This window comes from Tachypleus tridentatus, chromosome 11 (assembly GCF_004210375.1).
Source record: "Tachypleus tridentatus isolate NWPU-2018 chromosome 11, ASM421037v1, whole genome shotgun sequence".
NCBI classification, from domain to species: Eukaryota; Metazoa; Arthropoda; class Merostomata; order Xiphosura; family Limulidae; genus Tachypleus; species Tachypleus tridentatus.
In genome coordinates, this window is record NC_134835.1 from 75,319,832 (window position 1) to 75,338,889 (window position 19,058).

General features: G+C 32.4%; 2 protein-coding genes across 2 annotated transcripts in view; both read left to right on the top strand.

Moving 5' to 3' along the window:
- Positions 1–19,058, top strand: part of LOC143232493 (spondin-1-like) — a 481,016-nt gene that overhangs the window by 165,058 nt on the left and 296,900 nt on the right. The window lies entirely within an intron of this gene.
- Positions 1–19,058, top strand: part of LOC143232487 (glutamate [NMDA] receptor subunit 1-like) — a 78,569-nt gene that overhangs the window by 26,511 nt on the left and 33,000 nt on the right. The window contains exons 3-6 of the mRNA XM_076468030.1: positions 8,674–8,850; positions 13,877–13,977; positions 16,067–16,179; positions 17,238–17,412. Coding sequence (XP_076324145.1) covers positions 8,674–8,850; positions 13,877–13,977; positions 16,067–16,179; positions 17,238–17,412 — 566 coding nt within the window. The remainder of the gene's footprint in view (positions 1–8,673; positions 8,851–13,876; positions 13,978–16,066; positions 16,180–17,237; positions 17,413–19,058) is intronic.

Genomic DNA, 19,058 nt, shown 5'->3' on the forward strand with positions numbered 1-19,058 from the left:
ATACATGTAAGTCCAAACGGATCTGATAGGGTTGGGAGCAGCCCATCCGGTTTTTGGGCTGAAGAGTCCGTGCTTGGTTAATCTGGCAGCGACAATAAGGAAAAAACATCGAAGTTCGAGCGAAACACTCATTGAATATTACTAGCAGCATTCATACATTTAACTTTAAACCCATTGTAATTTATCGGGTGTCTTCATTAACTGTGAAATAAAATGTGTAAAATAATTAAGTCCTCGATATATTATTTTATATTGTTTCTTTCTTTTGTTTGTTTTTGAATTTCGCACAAAGCTACTCGAGGGCTATCTGTGCTAGCCGTCCCTAATTTAGCAGTGTAAGACTAGAGGGAAGGCAGCTAGTCATCACTACCCACCGCCAACTCTTGGGCTACTCTTTTACCAACGAATATAGTGGGATTGAACGTCACATTATAACGCTCCCACGGCTGAAAGGGCGAGTCTGTTTGGCGCGAAGGGGATACGAATTATATAGCGCTTTAAGACGTTCGATATGATTTTAATAAAAAAGTAGAGAATGCTCATGTTACATATAAACTAGCCTTAATAATTATGAGTGCATTAATACAGTCCAGGTAACAGTTTTTTAGCTTCATGACAAAAACACAACAACAATACCCATTAAAAGAATCTAAAAAAAATATATCCATCATTTTAAATAGCTGTATTCATTAACAGATCAAATATTTCCTAATTTAATGTATTGTGCCAAAAATATCCTGATATTTTTATCAAAAATTCTATTGCATTATCAACCAATCTGCTCCACATTTCAATAGCATTTCGCACATTCATTTTTAGAAGTTGAAAGTCGATGTTTTGGACTAAAGCTTTATTAGAAAAATTAAGGTTCTTCGTGCCCTTTAATTTATACAGTTGATTTATATGTTTCCCTTTGGTAGGCTTCGAGAAAGCATCATCAGTAAGATTTTACCACTTAGTTGTAGCATACGACAGTGATATTAAATAAAGTAAGCAGACAAACCAGATATTTGATGAAATAATTTACTGTCTGCAATACTGTCAGAAGTTCCGGTGTTGCATCCAAGTATTTGCATTGTTTTAAAGTAGGAGGAAGAAACACCATCACCATTTACTATTAAGACATTAATGTTGTTGTTACTTAATACAGATAGAAGGAAAGATATAAAGCTTGCTAAATTATTGCCAACAACTTTGTCTGATAAAACATGACCAGCAGGGTACTTATAATTTCCTCTAAGGCCTACATCTAGTGGCCTCCAAGGTCTCAGAAGCAATTATATGTAAATTCATTAATATTAAATTAGGGCCATAATTCACGAAACATTCATAATGTTAGTTGCTTTATTAAATAGTTTCTTTATACTTATAACAACAACAATTAAAATACAATCTGTTGTTCCCTTCTTTATTACTTAAAAATATCTTCAAAAAATCTAGGTTCAGAATGTGCTGTTTGAGGCCTCTTAGACAATGAGGATAAAGAGGGAATGGTAGGAGTGGGTCTGATAATTCCATAAGCACATGGTAAATAACAACATAAAGTTAGAGCAAATTTCATTACTTTATCAGAATATCTACATTTACGAAAGTTTCTTGTATGAGAATGTGTGTTTCATTAATAAGTAATGCCTTAGCCAATCCAAGGAAAAGGTTTTCGTTCAGTACTTCAACTGTTTCTGTACTTATAAGGGTCTGATTACAAAGTGATATCGTAATATTTTATTTTTATTTCCTTAGTTTTGTAACGAATTTCCTGCCGCAATGTTTTACTTTTTTTAGAGATCGAAAACTGTACTAATGCAGTTGAAACTTTAGATTTACTGTTTAACTGTGGAGTTGGTTTAAAATAGGTATTCGTTAGCAGACATGTTCAGAATTCCTAAACTTGGCGTTTCGACTAATTTTGTGATATTCGTGTTTGTTGCAAATATTTGGGAAAATTAAAAACTGGTGGTGACGCTTGATTTCATAATTTTATTTGAAAATTTTAGGAAGAAGAGTAATGACTGTTGTTAAAAATTACTCACTACAAATATAAGAATATTTGATGCACCTTAAGCCTTTTCAACCTACTGCAAGGTAATTAAATTACCTTTCTTTTCTGAAATGTATTTATACACGTATGCACAAGATAAGACTATTCTACAAACTTCGTCTGCAGTACAAATTTCTAGTATAAGTGGTACTTATTCTGACCATTTCTAACAAAACACTACAAACTGCAGTAATTGAACTCTTGAGATAAAAAAACACTTTGAAATCAATAATATTAAAAACATCAAGATGATAAATTATTTTTAGTATAGGAAAGTCTAAATTATAAACAATGTTCAATATCTGTTAATTAAAGTTTTGTGTTGAGCTCCAATATCCCAAATAAGTGTTATAAAATCCTATTAAGATGTAGTAGTTTCTTCTCTTACTGGAAGTATTCATAACCATAATGTACGTCATCGGATATATTATTTGATTTAAGGGATAATCATAATAAAATTACATTAGTTTTTGTACTTATTAGGAATAAACACGGCCACCATCCACATGCATGTCTGTTTGTTTTTTGGAATTTCACGCAAAGCTACTCGAGGGCTATCTGCGCTAACCATCCCTAATTTAGCAGTGTAAGACTAGAGGAAAGGCAGCTAGTCATCACCACCCAACGCCAACTCTTGGGCTTCTCTTTTACCAACGAAGAGTGGGATTGACCGTCACATTATAACGCCCTCACGACTGAAAGGGCGAGCATGTTTGGTGCGACCGGGATTCAAACCTACGACCCTCAGATTACGAGTCGAATGCCTTAACACGCCTGGCCATCCCAGGCCATCCACGTGCATGTCACTGATTCTATTAATATCATAATAGTTAACATTTAAAATTTTTTAAAATAGATGTTTATTTTTTATTTTTACTTCACTTATTTTACATAATACAACAAACCGTATTAACGTGTTCATATTAGAAAACGAAACATTCTTGATTTTGCCATATTGATAACATGGCAGAACTCTAAATATTTGGCTTCAAATACTGAGAATTGAGTAGTCTTCTACGAGCGCCCGATGAGACAAAAAATTGGAAAGTGGTATTTAAAAGTATTTTTGACAACCAATATGAAAACAAAGAAAAAATTAATTTCTTTTATCACCTTTCAATCATTTAATTCTTTCATTCTATGAGACAATTAATTCATTTCAACGGCATTTTCAAGCATTTGGCACTTTAACAATTCATGAATGTTGTTTCATTTAGAGTTAATACACACACATTTATTTGGGTGGGACATCATCTCATTGTTTGAACCCTATAGATGGAAAGAGTGCGTTGTCATTTGATGTTGATTCTGATAAACAATGGATAAGAGGAAAACCTTTCGCATAACTAGGACCAGAAGTGGTCTAAGGACGGGCGTGTTCAGACTGTTAACCTGAAGTTTAATTGTGTTTGTGCGTTTTTGCCGCAAAAACGAGCTCCAAATTTTAAGGTGATACTTGCTCCATGACAGTGGTGGTCAAGTTTCACCGTTCAATCAGACAAAAAGATCCAAAGAGTTGACGGATGGTTACTTTTTCTTCAATCTATCAATTTAAAATTAAAGACGCTTATTCAGAGGTAGTTCTTGTGTAGTTTCGAGAAAATTCTAAACAAAAACGAACAGGATTCCTCTTAACCCTGAAGGACAGATTAAGATCACTTCTTTTTCTCTCAAACAGTAACGAGTAGCAAACATCTTTTGGAACATATAACACGTAACACACATCTTTTGGAACATACAACGAGTAGTAAATATTTTTGGAACATATAACAAGTAATACACATCTTTTTGAACATACAACAATTAGTACACATCTTTTGGAACAAACAACTAGTAACAAACATCTTTTGGAATATATAACAAGTAACACACATCTTTTGGAACACTTAACGAGTAACAAACATCTTTTGAAACATATAACAAGTAACACACATCTTTTGGAACATACAACGAGTAGTAAACATCTTTTGGAACATATAACAAGTAACACACATCTTGTGGAACGTATAACGAGTAACAAACATCTTTTGGAACATATAACAAGTAACACACATCTTTTGGAACATACAACGAGTAGTAAACATCTTTTAGAACATATAACAAGTAACACACATCTTTTGGAACATATAACAAGTAGTACACATCTTTTGAAACATACAACGAGCAACAAACATCTTTTGGAACATACAACCAGTAACAAACATCTTTTGGAATATATAACAAGTAACAAACATCTTTTGGAACATATAACGAGTAACAAACATCTTTTAGAACATATAACAAGTAGTACACATCTTTTGAAACATACAACGTGCAACAAACATCTTTTGGAACATACAACCAGTAACAAACATCTTTTGGAACATATAACACGTAACACACATCTTTTGGAACATACAACGAGTAGTAAATATTTTTTGGAACATATAACAAGTAATACACATCTTTTTGAACATACAACAATTAGTACACATCTTTTGGAACAAACAACTAGTAACAAACATCTTTTGGAATATATAACAAGTAACACACATCTTTTGGAACACTTAACGAGTAACAAACATCTTTTGAAACATATAACAAGTAACACACATCTTTTGGAACATACAACGAGCAGTAAACATCTTTTGGAACATATAACAAGTAACACACATCTTGTGGAACGTATAACGAGTAACAAACATCTTTTGGAACATATAACAAGTAACACACATCTTGTGGAACGTATAACGAGTAACAAACATCTTTTGGAACATATAACAAGTAACACACATCTTTTGGAACATACAACGAGTAGTAAACATCTTTTAGAACATATAACAAGTAACACACATCTTTTGGAACATATAACAAGTAGTACACATCTTTTGAAACATACAACGAGCAACAAACATCTTTTGGAACATACAACCAGTAACAAACATCTTTTGGAATATATAACAAGTAACAAACATCTTTTGGAACATATAACGAGTAACAAACATCTTTTAGAACATATAACAAGTAGTACACATCTTTTGAAACATACAACGTGCAACAAACATCTTTTGGAACATACAACCAGTAACAAACATCTTTTGGAATATATAACAAGTAACAAACATCTTTTGGAACATATAACGAGTAACAAACATCTTTCGGAACAAATAACGAGTAACGAGCACTTTTAGAATATAGTAGCAGGTACTAAATATCTTTTGGAATGCAGCAACAAATAACAAGCATATTTGGGAACACATAACGCGTAATAAGCATAACTTGATATACAATAACGAGTAACAAGAATTTTTTGGAACACAGTAACAAGTAACAAGCATCTTTTAAAACACATAACGAGCAACAAGCTTCTTTTAAAATACAATAGCAAGTGACAAGCATATTTTTGAATATAGGAGCGAGTAACAAGTATATTTTGGACCCATAGTAACTATAACAAGCATCTTTTTAGAATGACTCCCTTATCACGCTTCTCAATGTTTCAACAGTTCAATGAAATATAAGCGTTAGAAAAAAACAGTATAGTTGATAATTAATTAATTTAATACGAACCATTCTTCATTTTCTTAAACTAAATGCATAAGTTTAGTTTTATAGCAATAACATAAAAACCAATTATCACATTATTTATTTTTTACGCAACGTTTTTGTAACATCAGCGACATAGATAATATTTCAGTATTTAATGATTAAAAGCATTGGTGGAAAATATTTTGAGAACTTATTAAGCTTTTCAAAATGGCTTTATCGTTCGACTTAAGTAACGTTATCAAAACGATTTTTAGTTATCGATTTATTTAGTGTATCAAAATTAAAAGCTTGAAGTTTTCTATCAGAATTGTTTGCATTTTATCTACACAATATAAAATGTAATATTGTATTTTTAAATTTTTTATGTGAAATACCTGTTTGTTTCAAGTTGAGCGCAAAGCTACACAATAGATTATCTGTGCTCTATCCACTACTGGTATCGATACCCGGTTTCGAACGTTGTAAGCTCTCAAACAACATATCTGTGCCACAGGGGGATGGCCCAGCATGGTCAGGTGGGTTAAGGCGTTCGACTCGTAATCTGAGGGTCGTGGGTTCAAATCCCGGTCGCACTAAACATGCTCGCCCTTTCAGCCATTGGGGTATTATAATGTGACGGTCAATCCCAATATTCGTTGGTAAAAGAGTAGCCCAAGAGTTGGCGGTAAGTGGTGATGACTAGCTGCCTTCCCTCTAGTCTTACATTGCTAAATTAGGGATGGCTAGTACAAATAGCCTTCGTGTTGCTTTGCGCCGAATTCAAAAACAAACAAACAACTCTTTATCAAATGAACTACTGCCATCTAGTGGCTAAATGCTGATCTGTATGATTCTTTCAGATTTGTTTTTGTCAAGCAAGTACTAAAACCAAACGAAGGAATCACGCTGGTACTACTTGCTTTGTTGTTTTTTATAACACTAGATATCAATTAAGTCACTAAAGTATTACATTTTAGTCGTTAAAATTTGTAATCTGACAAAGAAGGAATCTATAATTTTTGTCCACTTTCTTACGACAGGCTGAACAATCTGCCAGAGAAATAATAACCTAGGACTGGCGTGGCTTATACTCCGCAAAATATTCAGTTGTAGCTCATTCAGTGAAGAACATGGCCAAGAATGTGGTTAGAAATCTAAAAAAAGCTTAATGGATGAGCGTGATGTTAAAGTTCATCCCAAAGACTGGAATCAGATAACTGTGCTGATCATGAAAGACTGTGAAAGCTACTGTCGTGTTCTTCCAAAATGATATTTCAACAAGTTTCTACTCATCTATTGTCCTAAGTTGGCTTGTTGAAATATCATCTTGGAAGTACAATTGACCGTTAAGATGAGAACATAAGATTGTGTGGCGGAATCTGGTTATTGCTCAACTATCTAAAGGAACGAAAGGCCTCAATTTTAACCATGAAGACGCTCCAAACATCATTGAACTAGCTCTGGGAACTTACATTGTTGTAACAATACATGATGTGTCGAATCCCGTGTAGATTTCTTCATATCTTTATTTTACTCAACAGTCAATACAGAAATAGCTGAAAAGCCTCCAATCATTACTCATTGTCCCAAGTTAGCTATTGAAACTATGCTTTCTTGTTTTTATCTAAAATAAACAGCTTTCAGATTAACAAACTGTTTAATGATATCTTCGTTGTTTGGTTGATAACAGTGGAATCTTGACCATTGAAAAGAACCAGACACTTGAGTTATTGTCTTTTGTTTGTTGCATTTACAAGAATGTCTTACTGTCTTCTTCCTCAGTCAGTCACCAGATACACCTCACTGCTGTATTTCTTTCTTATTACAGACGTATCCTTGTAGACTGACACAGGTGATAAACTTTGATAACAGATAATTTTGAAAAGTCGGTTAAAGAAATCATCACTAATGGTGTCATTCCTTCTAATATGGCCACCCGAAATCCTGATTGGTTATTGCTCTTCACCGTTCTTACAGGTTAAACATCAGGTTAAACGATATTTAATGAAACAATGGATGATCTATGTAGATAGATTGCTTTAATCACCAATTAATTTTCCTGAAAGGGACCAAAGACCGTCTGAAGGGGTCACCTATTTTAACTACTCGCACCACTTTACAGTAGTGTGCTGTCTGTCAGTCAGTCAGTCATTTGACATTAAAATAACGTTATTTAAGTGACGCTCAACGTTATTGTTTGTATTCTCGTTAGTAAAACGTGTATAAGCCATTAATCATGAGAAAAATTAAGCGCTCTGTAGAATACAATACAACGTGTCATATGAACTTCAAAAGTAACAATAAAAAATTCGTTACTCTTAATTCTATCGTATTTACTCTTGAAAGAAAACACTTTCGGGAACCGTATTGAAATATTAATAAGTACAAGGAACTTCATCTGGGCACGTCTTTTGTTGGTTGTTATTAAATACGTAATTACATTATACTCTTAATAGTTGCTGTACACATGATAAGAAACATGATTAATAGTACCCAGTTCCTAAATATTAACTCAGTCAAACGTTTGTTAAGTGAAATTTAGAAAAGTATAGTCCTAAAATAAAACTTGTCGTGCGATAAATGAATAATGACCTTAGATATATTTTAAGCGTGAATCATTTCTGCTGAAAATACACGCGAGTTCCTTACCACCTGGCCCCACGTGACCAAGTAGAGAGGGACGCTTGACTCGTAATCTGAGAGTTACGAGTACGAATCTCCTTCACATCAAACATGTTCGCCCTTTCAGCTGTGGAAGCGTTGGAATCTGACTGTCACCCACATTATTTGTTGGTCAAATAATAGTTGATGGGGGTGATGACTACCTGTCTTTCCTCTAATCATCCACTACTAAATTAGAAACAGCTAACGTAGGTAGTCCTCCTATAGCTTTGCGAGAAATTCAAACCTTACCAACTAGTGACTAAGATAAAATAACATATATTTACTATATTGTAATAAAATAAATAATCTGTTAGAGATTTTTGATTACTTTAATCAGTGTTAAAAGACGCTATTATTTGAAAAAATAAGTATTGGGATTTTTTTATATCAGCTCTTTCGTGTCATTTATCTACGTAATACCATTGTTTTCTTATTAGGTTTATTTGTTGTTGTTTTTTTAATAGAACCTCCACGCGTCGTTTCTTCGGACAGTGCCCCCTTACTCCCATCAAGCAGATGTGTGGATAGAGCTTCTGAAATATCTTCATTACAAATGCGTCGTTTTTATTCACAGCTCAGACAATAACGGCAGATACACCCTAGGCAGGTTCCAGAACTTAGCAGATAAAGCCAAGATTAAGGTTTGTACACAAAATCTACAATGCAAAGGGCAAGTTTAAGTTCTGTACATGGAATCCTCAACTCAAAGGTCAATATAATGTTGCATAATGTTCAGGGAAAACAAGGAACCTGTTGATCCATCTCGGTTGTCACATCATCCAAATCAAATTAAAACAAAGGAAATAAAAAAAACGATAAAATCTTTTAAAACCAGTCCTTATCGTTCATATATTTATTTAGCTTTCTTTTGAACATACTCAAATTTACTGCCTTCACAACATCTGAAATCAACCAATTCCACAGGTCAACCATCATATTTGAAAAAATAGTGTTAGCTGAAGAAGACTTCTACCTTGCTTAAATCTATATTTGTGTTACTAGTTCTATAATTCTTGGTTTTAAGTATAAAAATTGTATATGCATTAACAGTTCCTTTTACAGTCTAAAACACTTCAATCAGATACTCCTTTAACTCTTCTTTTTTCTAGAGAAAACAGTTATAAGTATTTTAATCTCTCCTCGTATCACAACTCTTTCATCCCAGGTTCCTTTTTATTAACCTTCCTCTGAACCCTTTCCAATGGTTCAATGTCTTTTGTTTCGGTAAGTAGCCAAAGAATTAACACTATACTTCAAATTTGGCCTAAGCAGTGTCCTATACAATAAAATTATAATATCTTTAGATTTTTATTCAACATTTCTGTAGATGCAACCTAAGATCCTTTTACTTTACTGCTAGCAATAGCATACTGCTTAAATGGCTTGAAGAAATTGATCAACCATTATACCAAGATCATTTTTTTATGATACTGTTAAGGTTATTCCCATTCAAATCATACTTATAACTCAAATTATGACAGCCAACATGCATAATTTTGCATCTATTATAATTAAAACTCATCTGCCATATATATAGTAACTCACTAAATGATCTAAATCCTTTCCTAAAGCAGCAGCATCCTTTTTACAGCTAGCAACACTCAAAACCTTAATATTATCTGCACATTTAAATAATATATTGACAATTCCTTCATCTATGTCATTAATGTAAATCAACTAATTATTTGGAATTAAGCACAAAGCTATATTATGGGCTTTCTGTTCTTTGCTCACCACGAGTATCGAAACCCGAATTCTAGCGTTGTGAGTACGCAGACATATAACTGTGACACTGGGGAGCAATGTGAATAAAAAAAGCGATGGTTCTTTTTCTGAACCATGATGTACACTACTTGCAACATTAATCCAGTTTGACTGAACTCCATTCATAACAACACTCTGTTTTCTTACATCAAGGCACTCTTCTATCCAATTAGTTAACTTATCCCCACACCTATAAAGATATGTTTACAACATTTTATATGATATCTTGTTAAAGGTTTTTTGGAAATCCAGATATACCAAGCCTACACCCTCACCCTCATCTGTTTAAGCAGTAACATTTTCAAAGCATCTAAAAATATTTGTAAAGCATGATTCTCCCTTAGTTGACTATGTGATGAAATTCTAAGTTTGTTAAATTATTTTGCAAAATATCATTTATAAGATTTTCCAAAACGTTTTATGCAACTGATGTAAGACTAATAAGCCTATAATAACTGAGACAACTTGTATTTCTTCCCTTGAAAGTAGAAGTGACATTAGCTAATTTTCAATCCATTGGTACTTGTCCACTATTCAAGAACCTACAAAAAAAATTGTAGCAAATGACTCATATGTCCAATCCTTAAACCCCTTTAAAAGCCTCAGGGAAATATTATCTGGCCCAGGAACCTTATCATTATTAAATTTTTGCAATTTTGTTTTGACAAGCTCAAAATTTATGCAGTGTCAAGATGAGGAATACTGTTTAAGTTTTAATTAGTAAAAACTGAGAAAAAGAATAATTTAATAGTCTAGCCATTTCATAACCATCAAATACAACCCTTCCTTCATCATCTCTCAAGGGACCTATCCTCATCCTAATATTTATCATCTCTTAAGGGTCCTACCCCATCCTAACATTTTATTTACTCCTAATATACTTTACAAAAACCCTTACTGTTAATATTTATGTTTTCTGTCATTTTTTCATACATCATTTTGGATGTCCTAATTTCCTGCTTGGACAATTTTCTTGATACTCTGTAATCTTCTATAGTACCCTTATTAAGCCTACATGATTTTTTTACTTGTATCTACCATTTTCTTTCTGTAAGAAATATCTATTTTGAATTTTGAAAACTTTTTCTTTAAAATATTTTTACTTTTGCTCAGTTTCTCCAAATAACTCAGCTACTCAATTCACAACACATAATTCTTTTTGCATCCCTTCAAAATTTGCTTGTTTTGAAATTTGGAATCAAAATATCAGTTTTCCTGATTTCCATATACAGCGAAATATCAAACCCAATACAGCAGTGATTATTTGTACTTAGATGAATTCCATTTTCCACCATCTCAACCATTTATTTCTACATTAAAAGTTAATGATAAATCTAAAATACTATTATTTTTGTAGGCTCTTTGACTAACTGGTGAAAATGTCCACCTCGGACAGTTTTCAGTTTGACTAGCATTTCCTAATCAATATGTCTGAAATTAAATTATCACATAATTATGACTTTATTAACAGCTGATATCTTAATCTCACTTTAACGTTTCTCAATAATTTCATCATTTTCTTCTGGTGGTCCATAACAAATTCCTACTAATAGCTCTTCCCCTTGATATTTACTCATAGAACCCAAATGGAGTCAGTCTCTCTGCTATTATTCTTAGTATTTCTAACTTCAACAGGATGTAACTTCCACTTTACATACAGAGCCACTCCTCACCCTTTGTAATACTCTACCTATTAATTAATCTACAACCATGTATTTCAAAGAAAGTTCTGTCATCAAAATCATATACATTTAACCATGTTTCAGTTATTAACATTAAATTAAAACCTTGTTTCTTTTAATGCCCTAAAGTTATCAATTTCATTTCTTATATTTTTGGTATTACAACAGTAATAATTACGCCTATCCTTATAACTACTTTTACACTGATTTCCTATGTTAAACTTTCCTCTACATCTCAGTTTTTTTTCATTTAGTTTATCTTTGCCCTCACCACTATCTACTTCTAGTTTAAAATTGTCCTTACAGTTGAGTTAATAGCTTTTGCAAGCATGCCGGATTCTTTCCAACTAAACCGTACACCCTCCATTCCACAAAGTTCCCTCCTTCCACTGAACTAATCCCACGAGTCTAACCAACTAACCTGTTCAACCTCACATGTTTATTTCAGCCTAACATTTAGCTATATAATCCACAATTTCATCTCCACGATCAATACTTGGCACTGTCCCTGACACCATTAATTTAAGGTGTTTTTACTTAAAGGTTTTTATGAACCCATTATACTTATTAATTAGCTTTTTTGATTTACTTGTCCTTATATCGTTTACCTCTACGTTTACAACAAAACCTACACCGTTAACTTCATTATATCTCTTGTTCGATATTATGATTAAGTACAGGTAGCCTGTGTTAACACTGTTAAGTTTAAGTTTAAAAATTAACTAATTTTATACTGTATTTATTAAATAAAACTATGTATTTAATTTCCCTCACAATCTCGTATAAATTAATTTATAACTAAACCTAAAGAACCGTTAGCGTACCAAGTCTAATCTAACGTTATACTACGTGTACTAAAGTCTAAATTAAAAGCTTATACCTATTATTTTATTCCCCATCTAATCAAATCTAGCTGTTTCTTTGTTATTCAATTCTAATATCTAAGGATAAAAATGATAAAATCAAATAGCATTCAAAACTCCACAAAATTATAAAAACTCAGCTTTCTAACGTCTTCTCTTTTAAAATATCGTTCTCTATTAAGGTTTGTGCACGGAATCAAATAAAAGATAACTTAGATAATTGTTTATACACAAAATATAGCAGATAATTCTATATTTGTAACTTTACTCAAAATATAGCAATAAAAACAATATAATGGTTGATTCAAGATACAATAACAGTAACATTTATAGCAGATAAATTTCGATTTTAATGACTACAATTTGTTAACCTAATGAAGATTTTTTATTCAGTAAATATGTTCTGACTTTAATTATTAGAACGTTTCGACCTGATGACTTGGTACAGCAGAGAAATTCTTTTTGAAATTATCATAGTAGCTTGACCTGATGATGAGTCGAAATGATGTAATTACTAAAACGTTTCTACCTGATAATGACTTGGTATAGCAGATAAACTTCTTTTGAAATTATTACAATAGTTCGACCTGATGATGAGTCAAAACGATGTAATTACTGTAAACGTTGTTATTGTATTATAAATTATTATACAGTTCAGTAGGTTCCTCACTAAACTTTAATACAGTGGTTGGTCTATGAAATACTAAACATATAAAGTTAATTTTGTAATTTATTATGAAATAGGTAACATGAATGATTTTGAGAAACAAGCATGTTAAAATTAGAGGTACTTGAAATGTTTAATTATCCTTCAATACAGTAAATATCTTAATAATTTTTATTTATTTGAAAATTCGTTTTCTGTTAATTTTAGAACATGAAAGTAAAGATTAATTTGTCAACAATTTGAAACAACAATATAATGTAACATTGAGTTAAATGTCAGTTTTCACCTCAGATTCGAGTCTAAAATTCTGAAAACTAATTGTATAAGCTTCTCTAATATTGTATAGCTGCTGTCTATCATTTACACACTCGCAGAATATACTTTTTATCATTACTGCTGAGTTGGTGTCATTCCGCACTTTATAATACAGTCAAATTGATACTTTGGAATAACATATACTAAAAATTAACTTTCTTAACTCCTGGGAACCAGATATCTTGAACGTTTCGATAAATTTGGAATAATGTAAAGCATAAGAGGCTATAAATACCTGTTTAATAATTTATATTTCGTCTTTATGCTTAAGTTTCCAACAAAAACATATAATTCGTTGACGAAATTTTAAAATTACTGAGACATTTTTACAGTAGATTAAACCCGTTGTTGTTGGTCGTGTTTTGGTTTTTATCAGCTTGATGATGTCATCGAATATGAGCCTGGATTTACAGACATTATCCAACAACTGGAGAAGACGAAAGAATATTATTGTAGGGTTTTTATTTTGTATGCAGAGTAAGTTAATTATTTGTTATTTAAAAGGGATCTTTGATTAATTTAAAATTTAGGTCAGCAATGCTACATTAATAAGATTTTAAACTGGTAAAGCTGTGTTTATTTAAATAAATGTGGGTTTTAAATAAATATTTAGCAGTTTATGTACTTTTAAAAGACGATAGGGTGAACATTGTTCAGACAGCAGATTATAAATGAGTGAACATGTTAAATTTCTTCTTCATTATTTGTATGCAAAACCTTCGTTATAATGTTTTCGTGCTAAAAATATTTCTTAAAGTATCATTGAATTCTTAGAACGATGAAAACAAAGAAGAATTGTCAATAGCCGCGGCATTTGAAATTATTTTAGGCAGCATTAGAGAAAGATCATTTAGGAGAAATTTTTATTAGCTATATCTAGTTTTAAAGGCAGGATCAGAGGAAACCAATCTATAAGATCTTGAGCTTGGTCAAATACATCAGTGGAAGTGAGACGACCTCCTGATTCCAAAACTGTAATTAGATCTTAAATTGGTAAATAGATGACATATCTATGAGCTAAAAATTTGTACTTGAAAAACAACAAAACTTAAAGTCGTTCTATAAGCCGCTATGCAGAGGCTAAAATCAGAACAACTTTATAAACATTTTCTCTAAATACCAGGAGTCATTATCAAGTAAACAGATTGGAAGTTATTAAAAATCACTACAAGATTAGTTAGTTTAGTAAATTGACACTGGAGCGAAAAAAACAATGACTTGTGAAACAAAAGAAAACATTAAAAAAATTGGGTTTTTGTTCACTAATATTTACACTATATTCCGAGTTTGATCCAAATACAATTTTTATTACCTTGTGTTTTATTTGTTTGTTTTATTTTTGAATTTCGCGCAAAGCTACACGAGGGCTTTCTGTATAGTCGTCCCTAATTTAGTAGTGCAAGACTAGAGGTAAGGCAGTTATTCATCACCACCCACCGCCAACTCTTGAGCTATTCCTTTACCAAAGAATAGAGGGATCAACCGTTACATTATAACGCCCCCATGGCTGAAAGGGCGAGCATATTTGGTGTGACGGAGATTCGATCTCGCGACCCTCAGATTACGAGTCGAACGCCTTAACCCACCTGACCATGCCGGGCCCATGTGTTTTATATATATCATCAATATTAAATTTCTTGTAGCATGCACACTCAAGAATCTGATCAAACTAAAGAATATCGTTGTATTTTTATATTTCTGAGTCGTGTATACAATATCTGTGCGTGCTTCTTGAACGTAGGCCTTCTTAATTCACATTTTATAATGTTTTGTGGCTGTTTTTTAATTACTTAAAACAAATCTTCAATTAAAGTGTTTTCACATAACGAACAGATTTTTAACATCTTTCTGTAAAAAGAGTTTGTTTGTTTTCGAATTTCGAGCAAAGCTACTCGAGAGCTATCTACGCTAGCCGTCCCTCATTTAGCAGTGTAAGACTAGAAGGAAAGCAGCTAGTCATCAACACCCACCGCCAACTCTTGGGCTACTTTTTTACTATTAACTTGTAGGATTGACCATAACATTTTAACGCTCCCACGGCTGGGAGGGCGAGTATGTGTGGTGCGACCGGGATTCGAACCCGCGACCCTCGGATTACGAGTCGAACGCCTTAACACGCTTGGCCATGCCGAGCTTTGTAAAAAGAGATTAGTCATAATTTAACCGAAATTACAGACGAAATAACAATGTTTTAATGGGTGTTATTAAGTGTCAATAGATTTTCTAACATTAAATAATTATGAAAGGATTAAATATTTAGCATTATTCTATGTTTTGTATCAAAGTTAGCATCATTTGAAATATATTTCCAGGGGTAAATTATGAATGATTCATCATTTTGTAAAAATGTTTGGATATTTGTACTCTATATCATAAAATTATTCCATACACCAATGATAAGGATGACCATTATTAAGCTTTGTAACTTTAAACATCCATATTTTTTTCTTACTAAGATAAAATTCTTACATTCAGTTTTATATCTTCTTGTACGTCACGTACACAGACTTTATATTTTATTTATATAATCTAAATTCTAATTAGTTTTATTCTTATGCAAATATAGTGCCAGAGACGCAGAATCAATATTCCGTGAAGTGAAGCAACTGAAAATGACAAGCCCAGGTTATGTGTGGATAGTCTCTGAACAGGCTTTGATGGCAGCCAATAGACCCGATGGCAAGTTTATACAGTTTTAGTTGTTAATTTCTTCAGTGATTAATATTAAATTCTGATCAAAACAATCTACGTACGAAGAAAATAAGAAAATAAGTCGTGAGCTAAATAAACTGTTGTCACTTTCTTACATAAGAGGAAAATATTAAAATAAATTGTTTCATCAGTCGGATACCCTCACTTTTACCTGTATATTCAACCGTAATCCCAACAATATTTCATCAGGTTCGGTCATCATGTTAATCCTAAATCCGCACATTAAGTTAATAGTGTAAAATAACCTTCATGATAAAAGTATAATAATAAACTATTAAAAGTAATGGATATATTATAGGTTGTAAGTAGTACTTTTAATAAAAGTACTATTAACGAAATATTAAATTATGTCTCATTTAGGAACACATAAATTCCAGTGGTTTGCTTCATGTAGACAACTGAAAGAATCTGTATAATGTTCAACACAGCTACATGCCATCAGGAATTTCCAACAGCATGTAGCTGATAACTAAAGTTAGTTGTGCGTCTTGCAGTGTCTACTGGGACTTAACGGGACTATTAACAGATATCAGCTCTGTCACGTTATCCTATTATTATATACCATCGTTAGCTTGAATATTCAATGCATTTAGCGCCCTCTGGTGTTAACTGACTCGTGTTTAGCATGTATTTTTTTTGTATGTATTCACGAAGAATTGTTACTATATAACGAATAGTATCAATTTTATTAATGTTCAAACACGTAATAATCTTTATTAAGAAACATACTTGTTTCGTTTTTGGTATTAAGCACAAAGCTACACATTGGGCTATCAGTGCTATGTCCATCACGAGTACCGAAACCTGATTTCTAGCGGCGTGAGTCTGCAGACACGTCGCTGTGCCACTGGGGGGTCTCAGAAAGATGTGTATTTACATTTCTTGAGAATCGACCATTTTTCATCGAAAGAAATGCATTACCTTTGATTCTAACAGGCACCTTAATATCGTTTGAAAAAGTTACATAGCTTTTTGTGGGATATAGCCAGGAACTATGAAAGCTCGAATATTCTCTATTTTTTTAGGCATATTGGCGCTGACATTACTAAACGCTTCAGATGCGGCGGGTCACATCTGGGACAGTGTCAAGATCATTGGATTAGGCCTTCGAGACCTGATCCGCAACGAAAATATAACAAAGGCCCCTGATAGCTGCGATTCTTCTGATAGAGCTTGGGAAACAGGAAAACAATTTGTAAAGTAAGTTTTCTGTCGAGTCATGTGGGTAAAAATTTAAGCCAAAAGAATTTTATATATATTATAATAATAATAAGTATAATTAGCATATGATTTTAATTTATAAAGTATAATAGTTGATTTTATGTATTTTTAAACATTCGTAATATACTTAATTTATACACGGACTGTATTATGTGCTTATACACTTTGAAAGTACATGTATTTAAGTTAGGTTATTTTCTTTTAGTTGAAGAACTGTATTTGTATGTATTTTATTATAGACTTTTAGCAAAACTATTTCCTGAAGAGTGACCTTTGAAGTCCCGAAACAGTAGAAGAAATTAATAAAAGAAAAAAAGCCTAATGTTAACACCAGTGTGTTCTTATATACATACACATATAAATTTGAAATAAACATTAAAAATGTTCAGGAAAATTCATGGTTAATCCAAGTCGTTACTTTGAAATCATAGCGGTTTTACTTGTGGTAATAGCACCTAAATTCCATCTAGCAGACAAAACTGAAACGTCGATATTAGACTAACCAGCAAGCATGGAAAATCAATTAAGGGGCTTGAGTTGAGTGCTTACATTCATAATGTCTTAACTCCTACTGCCTCTCAATGTCAACAGCTAGTTGTGGGAAGGCAGTTACGGTTAACAGTTATTATACTCTTGAAGTGGAAATGAAACCATCTTAATATTTCAAATATATACAACTCTTAACCTCCTGTTTTAGGTATAGAGTCTGAAGTTAGATCATTCTGTTGGACGTACGGGTACAGTTCTGAAAATACACGAGCAATATATTTAGGTTCACTGTTTTATTTATTTTAAGTTTTGTAAGTTATAATAGTAGGAAACATACACCGTTATCAAATTATAAATCTGTTATAAAGCTTTCGTGTAGAGCATAATAGAAACGACAGTAGAAATAAAGAATGTTACCAAAGCTAAACCACTACATGTGGTAAATAAACATATGCATAACTTCTATTCACACAATAAATACAGCCACAACAAACAGCATAAAACAACAGAAACCTAATATATACAATAAAGTAAAGAAAATGTGACACTTGTTTTTTTTTATTTTGCGCAAAGCTACTCGAGAGCTATCTGCGCTAGTCGTCCCTAATTTAACAGTGTAAGACAAAAAGGAAAGCAGCTAGTCATCACCACCCACCGCCAACTCTTGGGCTACTCCTTTAACAACAAATAGTGGGACTGACCGTCACATTATAATGCCTCTACAGTTGAAAATGCAAGCATGTTTGGTGTGACGGGGATTCGAACCCGCGACCCTCGGAATACGAGTCGAGTACCTTAACCACTTAGCCATGTCGGGGCAAAATGACTCTCTATCACTATTTTTATTATTTGAGTTAATCTCTGTTACGTATTATAATTTATCTCGGACAAGTCGCCAATTTATTATGTTACGTACGTTATGTATTACGATTTCAAGTAGCTGGAAATTTCAGTTTTAAGTTAGATGGTAATTAAATGTCGATATGTATTAAATTTATGATATTTACCAACAAGATTGATACATACAATTTTTTCTAAACATAAATATATTTTAATATAAAAACAACAATACAATTTACAATAACGGTTATTATAAATAATGAAAAATATATACAGTGATACCTCAGTTCTCGAAC